We start from the raw sequence: 12,519 nt of genomic DNA on the forward strand, positions 1-12,519 counted from the left end.
ACGACTTTTTTCTCGTAATTTAATGACTTTATTCTCAACATTTTATTTCGACTTTTTTTTCTCGAGATTTAACGGCTTTTTTCATCGTAATTTAATGACTTTATTCTCAACGTTTTATTTCGACTTTTTTCTCGAAATTTAACAACTTTAATCTCGAAATGGTTTTATTTTTTTATTATTGCTTGGCCCTAATCCTCTTCCGTATTTTTAAAACGCACGTACATGTTTAAAATGAGTTTTGTTATAATTTGTAAATTGTATATATGTATGATTTTTTTCAACAGTCCTCAATATGTAAGCCCCTTCAATAGTTTTAATAGCCTACATGAAGTTCTAGACAAAGAATGACAACTTTTAAAGTCACCATGAAATCAAAATTGACAATTCTTATTTTTCTTATGGAACATCTTATAGAGATTATATATATATATATATATATATATATATATATATATATATATATATATATATATATATATATATATATATATATATATATATATATATATATATGTGTGTGTGTGTGTGTGTGTGTGTGTGTGTGTGCCCTCTTAATCTTTAGTCAAAATAACTTCCCCTTCCTCTTGCAGCGACGTCACTGCTCTGAAGAAGTGTTTACTGGAGCGAGGGCGGGGCAACCTGTCACTCAAATTACATCACAACAATAGCAAACCACAACCATCCAATCAATTTCCAATGAACAAAATCAAATCCCGCCCTACATCTTTTCTTGCTCGAGAAGCATTTCACTGGGATATATGCATCACACAGAATAGGTAAGAAAGCAACTTCCGTTTCATGCAGACAAAGAAATTTAAGCGCAATATTTTTGTTTAGACTTGTTCAGCATTTAATCAATTACAATACTTCCATTTGTGTTATTTAAGCTTTAATGACTTTACAACTGCTGTAAAAATGTGAGGGGAAAGTGGAGTAAAGAATGAGTTTTCATGATTACATTTCGTCTGTAAACAGAATAAATGCTGATCACATCACTTTAGAACATCAAAAGCCAAACAAATCATTCTCAACTTTCTCATCAAATGTAACAGTACAAAATTGACAGGCTTACAATCACCCCCCAAAAAAAAATATTGAGTGATCACAAAACAAAATAATGCAGGAGACACAATTAAGAACACTCTGCAAAACAAAATAAGTTTTACATTTGCTTATATATAAAGTCAGCAACAGATCCATTGATTTTTCATGTGTGGATAGTCACACGAAGAAGAGAAGACACCATCCTGTATAGTGTTTAAAGGCTGCACAAAGATAAACAAGCTTAGCCCACAGACCTGCTGCTTTGGGAACCGACAGCACACATCATGTCTGAATGAATGAATGAATGAAGCAAGAGAGAGATGTGAACGGTGAAAGCGTGACCTCCGTTCATCTCCATTACAACGCTGCAGGAATGTCTCGGCAATCATTAATATGTACTTTAAGAATTTAAAAAAAATGGGATTTCTGGGCACCCATGTGAGACACTGCTGATTTGAAAAGAGAAAAAAATAAATTAATTAAAAGAAAAAAAATACTGAATAAACAAACAATCAAGCATAAACAGATTAGATCATAAGATCATAAATGTCCATTCTGACTCAGTCCTGCCTGTTCTGTAAAAGCCCAAAAACACATATGAAAATAACTCATTTTAATGGCTTCAGTGTTAGTGCACATCATTTGAATTATCCCTCCCAAAATATAATCATAGAAAATCATTACAGCTTATTTGGGTAAACACAAACACACACACACACACACACACACACACATATATACATATATATATATATATATGTGTGTGTGTGTGTGTGTGTGTGTGTGTGTGTGTGTGTGTGTGTGTTTTAATTATTGTATTCAACTAGTATTTGGATGAACAATAGTTGTATTTAATGCTAAAAAGTCTGCAATCGATGCATCTATCAAGCATTTTTATGGCAGCACAACTAAAGCTTCTCAATTAAACAAAAGCCTTTGTTCTCATGGTTAAATCCTAGATTTTTTTTGGCAGATTCATCAATTATGAAAAACCAAACATCTTAAAAGATTAAACACAAGATACAAAGAAATCTTAAGATTTGCTTCATAGAACAACATGCATATGTTGAAGTATTCAGACTTGAGATCTCTCTCATCATGGTACACAGCTATGGAAGCTTGTTTCTACCATTTTCTAAAACAAAAAAGATAACCGTGGCTTTTTATCTCACATTTCTGTTTATATCTTGCAATTCAGACTTTATAACCTGCAATTGCATGCTTATATCTCAAGATTCTGAAAAAAAATGTCAGCATTGGGAGATACAAACACGCAACTGCAAGAAAAAAGTCAGAATTGTGAGATAAAAGGATGCAATTTCCTTTTTTATTTTGTATTCTGTGGTGAAAACAGGCTTCCCTTCACAGCTCTCTGAACGTCCGCTGTCGCTCATGACACCTCTGAGGTAGATTAGAGACGTGATTAGAGACAGTCTGAAGCTAGAGCAGAAAGTCTATTCATCTCAGTCTTCAAGCAACGTGTTGGTGGAAAACTACTCCGCTGAACCATGCAGCTAATACTCAGTGTGTCAGTAATAAGTCATAAATAATAACATTTTACAACAGAAGACAACCGCGATGTTGTTATAGCTGTAAAACTAATATTTAGAAGACAGGAAGAAGAATTCAGAGCATTTAGGGGCATGATAAGAAAAATAAAAGATCAATAAAACAGCTAGCATTTGACACTGTGTGAAAAAGATGATTACTTTTTTCAGCTTGGATAGGATCACCCAGAAGATAAACACAAGACCCTTCACTTCCAGTGCGTGAATCATGTCCTAAAATAACTAAACATTCGTTTTGTACGTTAACCAGTAATGGGTTGGTGTTCACTGTAGCAATCAGATAACTATGTAATGATTGGCGTCCTAATATGTGTATATGCATAGACAATGAAGATGGCCATTTGATGAGGAGTAATTAAATTATTAAAACAATAATAATACAATAATCAGTGCTAAATTGGTAATAATGGCACCTACAGGGAGTTTAGACTAGCTGTTTGGCGATATATAACACTATATCCCATACTGGGCATTAAAAATGTGTGTATTTGCAGAAGGCACTTAACTTAATGCTCACTAATTAATGTAAATGCCAAGATGACCATCAGCGATACGCTTTGTCCCATTAGAAGAGTTTTCAGAATTGAGATGTTTCATGTTCAAGGCTACAGTATGTGAAGCTTGTCCATGAGCTGTAGGTCATGAATATTAATGAGCTGGGCTTTATTATTGTAATGAGTCTCAAATAGGAAAAGATTTAGACAGAGCCATAGAGACGATCTGAAACATGGGGAGAGACATTATAATACTAATCATCTTGACTTATGAATATTAATTATGAGATAATCAGCAAGTAGAACTTCCTCATTTGCTGAAAGGCAGATATTGGTAAATGTCGAGCATCCAACTAGTCAAACGGCTCCATTATCTTTCCAAAATAATATTTGCGTGGCACATGGAAAATATCAGCTGGATGTAGACTACCATTCAAAAGCTTTGGGGTTCGGGAAGTCTCTTATGCTCATCATGGTTGCATTTATTTGATCCAAAATACATTCAAAACAGTAATATTGAGAAATGCTATTACAACGGTGACGGCAAAGCTGACTTTTCAGCATCATTACCACAGTCTTCAGTGTCACATGATCCTTCAGAAATCATTCTAATATGCTGATTTGGTAACATTTCTTATTATTATCAATGTTGAAAAAAGTTGTGCTGCTTAATATTTTTGTGGAAGGCACATTTTTCAGGATTCTTTGAAGAATAGAAAGTTTTTATTTGAAATCTTTTGTAACACTATAAATGTCTTTACTGTCACTTTTGATCAATTTAATGCATCCTAGCTGAAGTATTAATTTTCTTAGTTCTTTTCAGTTCAATTCAACTCAATTCTTGAACTTTTGAATGGTAGTGTACATTTAAAATGTATTGAGGCTCTAAATGCACAATACTAGCTACTCAAATGTTCATTCCAACCACTCTTTGACTTCACTTGGGGGACTAAAATGCTTTAGAGCTTTAAATTATACAAGAATTAAGATAAGCAGACCAAATGATCCCTCAAAAACAATAACACACCTCAAAACTTATTTTTATGGAGAAAGGAGATAAACTCCAAAGCAGATCTAAACCATATCGCTTTGTCAATGGACAAAAGAAGTTTAGGTAAAAGTATAATCCATTGAGCCAACAAAACAGGCCGAATGGTAGCAAATCATGAGTTGAGATGAGTCTGCGGCCCACCGGTGAAGATGTATTACTGACAGTCTGTGTGTTACAGAGAACGATCGAGACGGGCAGCTACTGGACAGACAGATGCGGCTGAGAGGGACGTGGATCTCAACTTCTCCGAGATTTTGAATGCTGGATCAACCACTGCAATGTGATATCTGCAGGAAGAACATGAAGAGAGGAAGAGATGAATAATTATGACAATTATATAATATCTTCAGATGAACTTCACATCTTCTCCCAAACTGAAGCATTAGCGTTGATTTCCAGAGTGTAAACTTTGCAGTGCTTTCAAAATATTGCTATGGCAATTCAAAAGCAATGTTGCCTGCAAAATGTCTTCTATTATAACAACAATATATCACACACTGCTGCTTTAAAAAAATAAATGAGAACAATGCATTTGTCTACTAAAATTTCATCAAAACATAACATAACGTTTTTATAGGCCAACCTAGATGTTAATATTTACAAATGCACATCACTTTTATGAATTTTGAAGCCTAAATACAATTGCCAAACTAACTATATTACAGCTGCACCACCACTAAGCTTCTCTTTCAATCTTTATTTAAAATCTTTAGAAAGTTTAAGTTAGAATAGTTTGAACATAATAAGCAGATTAGTGAATCGATGAGTTTTCCTGTTTGGTGTGATGATGCTTAATGTCCCTGACAACCTCTTTAGTCCCATTTAGATACTTGTTAGCAACCATCCTTTTAAAGATGCATAAAAGCTTGAAAAAAAATCATGAGTCATGTATTACCGAGATATTTTGTCACAGAATAAAATGTGATTATGTTGTATTACACCTTATTTCAGGCATTTAACCAAAAACCATTTAGAAACCCATTGACTTTGGGGCGATTAGACAATGGGACCAGAAGTTAGCAAAAATGCTCATTTTTGGATTTTAGGACTCCTTCTTGCAGCACTCTATGGAGGACAGTTTAGTGTTTAATTAAACTGTCAATGGTTCATTATTCAAATATGCTAATTAACTTTCTTATATGCAGCTATTTAAAGACATTAATGATAATGACTGCTATCAGTGATGCTTGTAACACAAAATTTAAGTAAATATCTCATGAAAAATGTTTTACATAAGTTGCGTCCCAAATGACACACTATATACTTATGCACTATGTACTAAACCATATAGTGTATGAATAATAGAAGGTTATTTGCCCCTCCCCCTCTGCTGCGTAACTACAGCTGCAACAGTTGAGTGCATGACGAGTCCAACATTCCACACTTCGTTTTTACCGGTTAATTAAGTGCATAATTAATGTATTTAAAGTGTACTTTTTGTATTTGGAGTTTACAGTGTGAACACACTACTCTCACTATTAGTACTACAAAACGACACAGAATAGTGCTTAAGTAAGCAAATTGGGATGCACCTACAATATTACAAGTATGTGTCATAGTTTGGAAACTGCTGCTTTACAGGAAAACACATTGTCTTTTCTTTGCCAATTACCTATTTGTAAAGCTAATAAAAACTGGGTAATGTAGTGTAATGATTGCAAATGGATGGCTTCTCAGATTAGTGGAAATGATGAAATCACAACCACGAAAACTAGTGTTTGGTGAAAAAAAAAAAATCAAACTAAAAGGAACAAAAGAGCTCTCAATTGCTGAAATGTGCATGAGTCACAGTGAGGTGGTTCATGAGTCATTTGATTCAGTATTGTAAATATACTCGAACTCCAGCAGGCCTTTCTTCTTTTTTCCAGTTCTGAACACACAATGTTCTCCATACCTTTCTCACTCTCACTTTTTCAAGGAATTTGGTTATTCCAAATTAACCCAGTAAAGCCTGACAAATGAAATTATAGTCAGAAAAATCTAATTTTTTAAATGAAAGTTTATTAAAACATTGGACAATATCTAAAAAAGAAAAGTTTGAAAAAGAAATTGACCAGTTATCATTTTATATTTGCATGTGTATAAAATGCAGTAACTCTCACCTATATTGTCTTTCTCTTTGCATGAAATGGAGTAGCAGCAGATCTCTCGGTCTTGAATGGCAGACAGGTTCCTGCAGAAAAGGAAATATCATTTGCTATTTTTGAGAGTAGCCTCACATGAACTTTTTCTATTGTCACCTGACTGTGGAAATGTCAAAAAATCCCAGAGAAAAAAAAAAGAAAAAGAAAAAAAAACCCAAAAAGATCTTCCAATGAGGATAGGTTTGGTGTATAGAACTGCCATAGTGTATTTTAGACTTGAAATAACCCCCAAAAAAGAAGAAGTCTAAAAAGAGGAAGCTGATTCAGTGATGTAAATGTTAAAAAATTCATTACAATCAAAAGCATCCAGAGATCATACTGACAATTATTATGATAGCAATAGAGTTTAACAGTGCCCGCCCCCTTTTTCAGTGGTGCTGGTTCCCAAAGTATTTTTTCCATTCATTTTTCCCATAGGGATTTTTTTTTTTTTAATTCTTTGTTAAAGGTCCCGTTTTTCATGGTTTTTTGAAGCTTTGATTGTGTTTATAGTGTTCAATATAACATGTGTTCATGTTTCGCGTGTAAAAAAACACAGTATTTTTCACATAATTTACTTATCTCTATACCGCTGTTTCCACTGTCATAAAAACGGGCTGATGACTTCCTTGTTCTATGAAGTCCCTCCTTCAGAAATACGTAACGAGTTCTGATTGTGCCAGCGGTTCCTGTGTTGTGATTCGACAGCAGTTTAGCGAACCTTACCCGGAAAGGTCACGCCTCTTACCATAACGTGGAGATGCACGCGCTCAGTGTTATTGTAAACATGTCTTTAATTTTACCCTATCAATTTGAGCCGGAATCAGACCCGGTGATTGGACTGCGGGATGAAAATAACAGCGTTTCGACGACATGGCGACAAACACACTCTACAAACGCAACTCTTGTGTATTCCTGTGGGCGGAGGTTAGTCAAAAAACTGTTTTAGTGACGTCATTAAAGAAGGAAGTAGAGGGATGTAGTCCAAACTGGCCGTTCGATGTAGGCGACTTCTGTTAAATAAAATATCTCGCTTGGCATTGAACTTTGAGCTTTACAATTTTACAGATTTTATTTGTACTCTAACAACAACATTACACACTAACTAAAGTTTGAAACATGGGATCACGAAGAACGGGACCTTTAAAAGGTATGAATGAAGCCAATCAGCTTTGAGGTGAATCCCAGCACTACAAACTTTGATTTGAAGCAAAAAAGTATTTGAAAATCAGACAAAAATACAAAGGTACAAGACTGTGTACATAACGGCTTTAGTGAGGGAAAGATCTACAATCCCATGAAGCATTGCAAACAGCATAATTGAATTAAAAACCATGGAGAAATATAAATCTACTCATTTACAATATAGTATATATATAAAACAATATATTTTTTGTAAAATCTGTATAATTGTGTGTGTGTATATACAGTATAATTAAATATTTTATATATATATATATATATGTTATATATGGTGTTATGTTGAGATTCGCATGTTCTTCGGAGGTCTTTTAAACAAATGAGATTTATATAAGAACGAGGAAACAATGGAGTTTGAGACTCACTGTGTGTCATTTCCATGTACTGAACTCTTGTTATTAAACGATGCCAAGATAAATTCAATTTTTAATTCTAGGGCACATTTAAAGGTTTATATTATCGTTCGAAATCAATTTCCCTATGGAGAATGAATGAATGAATGGGATTTTTACTTCCGGAACCCGACTATTGCACTCTATATGGGTCTGTATAAAGCAGGAAACTAAATTAATCTCTCACTCTCAAGGCCAAAACTTCTTAGTCAAGGAATAGTTTGAAGAAAGATCAAATAATGCAAAAAAAAAAAAAAAGAGAAAGTCTTACATCTTTTCAATGAGTTGTTTCTCGTCTAGCGCAATAGGGAGGTCTCTTTTGTTGCCAAGGACAAGTACCTGTGGAGGACAAAGTAACATTAAATCACCTACAACGCACCTCCTGAATTGTCTTTAGATTTAAACTGCATATTTCACACTGGCACTTTTACTTTCAGTGCTTAAAGATTTATGTATTTGGGTGTTGGTCCCACATCAGATCGTGATAAAGCTGTCTTTTTAAATTGGCGGCTTTAGTAAATAGTGACTGCACTGCTCGAAGTCCCATCACTCCCTACGGACAGATAATCAATGAGCAAACTGTTTCCTCTGTGCTGCTTTCTCTGCTGAAGATAAGACCTATAGTGCCCCCAGTGAGGACATCTCGGACCACAGGAGCTGACGGTAGAGATGCTTAGTCATGCTCCTTAAATACCACACAGCAGCTCTGGAAAGATCTGGAAAAGGTGTGGTGCGATGGCTAGGCTTGTTTTCCTGTCATTTTGGTAAGTTCAGCAGTAATAGAACAGCAGGAAGTATTAATAAGACAAACAGTCCTCCATTAACACCACAGGGGAAATGATCAGCTACAATAATAACAGAGAAATCCTCTTACAGGAATGCCTTGCAGCTGTGGTTTGTCTAACAAGTTGTGTAGCTCGTTTCTTGAGGCTTCCACCTTTTCACGATCTGCAGCATCCACCATGTACCTGAAAACAGCAACAGTTCTTTATGGAGTCCTTAATAATACAGTAATGTAAAAATTAACTCTTAAAATGATTAGATAATATAATCAGCCAATCATTATTGCTAAATAAACCCTGACTGAGTGATCAAGACCTTAAAACGAAAGCACAGCAGTCTCGATCACCCTGAAGAGATTTATTTTGAGATAATGACTGGCTGACTGTACATTATCCCCCCTATTACACAGCTACTTAACAAATAAGTACATTAATGGACATGAAATAAAGAAATGTTTCTTGAGCAGCACATAAGCACATCAGAATGATTTCTGAAGGATCATGTAACATCTAAAGTGAAAATGCTGAAAGATTTGCCATCGCAGGAATAAAAAAAATTATATTTTAAAATATATTTTGTTTTGGTTTTTTTTACCTTAATTTATTTATAAAGACCATGCACAATAATTAACACTTCTGTAAATGTGCCAAATGGCCAATTTCCAATATATTGAAACAGAAAACATTTATTTTAAATTGTAATAATATTTCACAATATTAATAAACACAATCGTGGTGAGTATAACAAGCATCTTTCAAAAACATTAAATCTTACACATCCCAAAATTTAAACAGTAGTGTATATTTACTGTATTTATTATTAATATGCAATTTTAGTTATCTTTTTCTATGGACTGACCAGCAAAAAATATTTAGCTACAATCTAATATGCTTAATTTAACAACCTCATTGTGGTCATTATAAATCTAACTGCTCAATGCCACTGACCAATCAGAATCAAGTATCGTAGAGGGGAGATAGTGGAATAAACCAGTTTAAAAGTGTCTGAGGGGACAAACAGCAGATGATACTCACACTATAGCGTTGACGCCCCGACAGTATCGCTCCCACATGCTCCTGAACCGCGGCTGCCCGCCTATATCCCAAATCTACATGAGAACAACACATATATGCTACAAAGTTGGACATGTGGACATGATGGCAGGCATTGCTGATGTAACTATATAACTTAATATAATGTGTATTAAAGAGTCTTTAAAACTGGATCTAACAAGAGACTTACTTTTATGGTTACGTTGCCTTTGGTGACTTTCCTCATGTTGAAGCCGACTGTAGGGATCATGTCTTCATTGAACTGACCAGACTAGAGGAAAAGAAACACATGCAGATCATTTCAATTAAATGGATAAAACAAATTGACATGTGAAGGGATGCAAAGGTTTACAAAATGACAATCTAATAGTCTGATGTTTCACAAAATAACACACACAAGGGGAAGTCTACATTCAAATTCAGCAACTCAAGCTTAAGTCATGGGTTTTTTAGTAACATGGGAAGTTTTTGGTAAAACAGGTCAGAAAGTCTTGTGACACATGATTGATTAAATTGAGTAAAATGATTTAATTGATTCATGTGGATTTTAAAATAAGTCTCAGGAGATTTCATATCACTTTTGGGTGAAAAGAGAAAAGCAAGATCCTTCTTTCCTTTAAAAATATTATCATAACTATTTGTGGAGCGAGATATTGCAAAGCCTCCATATTAAATATATGAATCTATATTTCTATATATAAGAGCTTAGCTAACTTGAAGGACATATTAGAAAACACTTAAAGGGAAAGTTCACCCAAAAATGAAAATTACCCCATGATTTATTCACCCTCAAGCCATTCTGGGTGTATATGACTTTCTTCGTTCGGTCAAATACAATCAATAATGTTATATTCAATAATGTCCTGGCTCTTCCGAGCTTTATAATGGCAGTGAATAGTGGATGAGATTTTGAAGCCCACAAAAGTGCATCCATCCATCATAAAAGATATCCACACAGCCCCAGAGGGTTAATAAAGACTCAAACAAATAGGGCTGGGCAACAAACTCAATCTCCTCTTATCTTCTATCGAAATCCTCAGACATTTCTCTTTAAAAATTCTCATTTTAGTCTTCTAATTCGTGACCGGTGTTTTGTTTTGCTACATCATGCGACGGCGGTCTGTAGGAAGCTAGTTATTTTAGATTTAAAGTTTTATATATTTTTCTTACACAAATGAATCACTTCGCTTCAGAAGGCCTTTATTAACGCCCCGGAGCCGTGTGGATATCTTTAATGATGGATGGATGCACTTTTTTGGGCTTCAAAATCTCATCCTCTATTCACTGCCATCATAAAGCTTGGAAGAGCCAGGACATTATTGAATATAACTCTGATTGTATTCATCTGAACGAAGAAAGTCATATTATACACCTAGGATGACGAGTAAATCATGGGGTAATTCTCATTTTTGGGTGAACTATCTCTTTAAGTGGTGCATTTGAAGACCTTCAGAGCTTTAATAAAGAACATTTCCTCTGCATTTCTTGTGGTTTACGATACAAGCATTTACTTCTTGTCTCCTATGCAAATTTAAACTTAATTGGTTCACATTTATAAGTGAAGAAATACTGACAATTGTTTAGCAAGATACAAATACAGAACGAAACAAATGAAGGTTTTAATAAAGAACCCATAAATCATTCTCTGAAACTAGAATGACACCTGTGTGTGCGAGATGCTGAAACCGAAAGAGATGTTTCTCTTTTCCTCTTTAAATTCATTTTCAAACCCATCATGTAGAGTTGTGCAAGTGACCTTAGAAACCCTGGCTTTGTAAACTCATTGTGCTGCATTGCAGAAGCATGGAAAAAACGGCAACTTTTCACGATATCCTCACCTAAATGGACAAGAATCCCCAGTGGGACAGTCAATTGCATTTAAGATTGTTGCCTAATATCAGATTCAGGCTGCTGTGCTCAGAGACCTTTCAGAATATATGTTATATTCAGGTTTAATAAGATGCAATGCTCCACATGCATTAAAATAATTTTTAAAACCATTATTGTGACATTATTAGTGTCACAAACTTAACAAAGCAAAATTAGATTGTAAACACATTCAAAACCACAATGAGCTTCCGGAAAAAGAAGCTGTTTATCACATTATTATCTATGAAGGAAATCAAAGACATCTAGCACCTAATCAATATGAAAGCAAAGCCTTACATGTCTCACTTTGAGATAAGTAGATATATTAATATATTGTGTTTGTATTATATTATAGTACATGTTTATGAATATGGTTGCATTTTTAAACTAAAACACTAAAGCACCCCAGTGGCATCTCATCCACCCTAAAAGTCGGAACACTTAAAACAGTCCTCAAACATGGAGAAACTAAAACAGGTTTGGAATTCATATTTCATATCTAAAACGTCAAGCAATCTGTGAAAAAAAAGAAAAAAAAGAAAATCACACCCATATCCCTAAGAGCACATTACTCATATGAAAAGGTATTAAATCATCTGTTCTCCGCCCCATGTCAGGCAATGACATGACAACAATAACAAACCGCTCAGTCAAGCTTCAGTGCCAAAACTCTGAAGAATTAAACTACACTTACAGCAATCACGTTGACAAAAGTGGTTTTTCCAGAGTACTGCAGTCCCACCAGCGTCAGCTCCATCTCCTCCTTCCAGAAGAGCGACCTGAGCCAGTCCAGGAGCCGGTGGAAGAGGGCCAACATCTCTGCGCTGCTGGGTGAACTCTGATGGTCAGGATGAGGCAGGGCAGATTCTGATCCTGCTGGAGGAATCGAGGAGAAAGAGGAAGCGGCTGAGGTCATGTGATGACTACTGACGCACAATAAACG

General features: G+C 34.9%; 1 protein-coding gene across 1 annotated transcript; it reads right to left on the reverse strand.

Moving 5' to 3' along the window:
* Positions 1-826: 826 nt before the first annotated feature.
* Positions 827-12,472, reverse strand: arl8bb (ADP-ribosylation factor-like 8Bb). Its single transcript, XM_048172232.1, has 7 exons — positions 12,271-12,472; positions 9,898-9,978; positions 9,690-9,763; positions 8,747-8,840; positions 8,144-8,211; positions 6,260-6,330; positions 827-4,444 (listed from the first exon to the last, which is right to left on the reverse strand). Exons 1-7 carry the CDS (start codon positions 12,391-12,393, stop codon positions 4,395-4,397), a joined length of 561 nt encoding a protein of 186 aa, XP_048028189.1. The 5' UTR covers positions 12,394-12,472; the 3' UTR covers positions 827-4,394.
* Positions 12,473-12,519: the final 47 nt, after the last annotated feature.

This window comes from Megalobrama amblycephala, linkage group LG21, assembly GCF_018812025.1.
Source record: "Megalobrama amblycephala isolate DHTTF-2021 linkage group LG21, ASM1881202v1, whole genome shotgun sequence".
NCBI classification, from domain to species: domain Eukaryota; kingdom Metazoa; phylum Chordata; class Actinopteri; order Cypriniformes; family Xenocyprididae; genus Megalobrama; species Megalobrama amblycephala.

Excerpts from the sequence above, each read along its gene's own strand:
- arl8bb (XM_048172232.1), bottom strand. The coding sequence starts at position 12,393 with ATGTTGGCCCTCTTCCACCGGCTCCTGGACTGGCTCAGGTCGCTCTTC. Across the intron at positions 8,212-8,746 it reads CACAGCTGCAAGGCATTCCT|GTACTTGTCCTTGGCAACAA; the intron begins GTAAGAGGATTT and ends TGTCCTCCACAG. Across the intron at positions 6,331-8,143 it reads AAACAACTCATTGAAAAGAT|GAACCTGTCTGCCATTCAAG; the intron begins GTAAGACTTTCT and ends CCTTTTCTGCAG.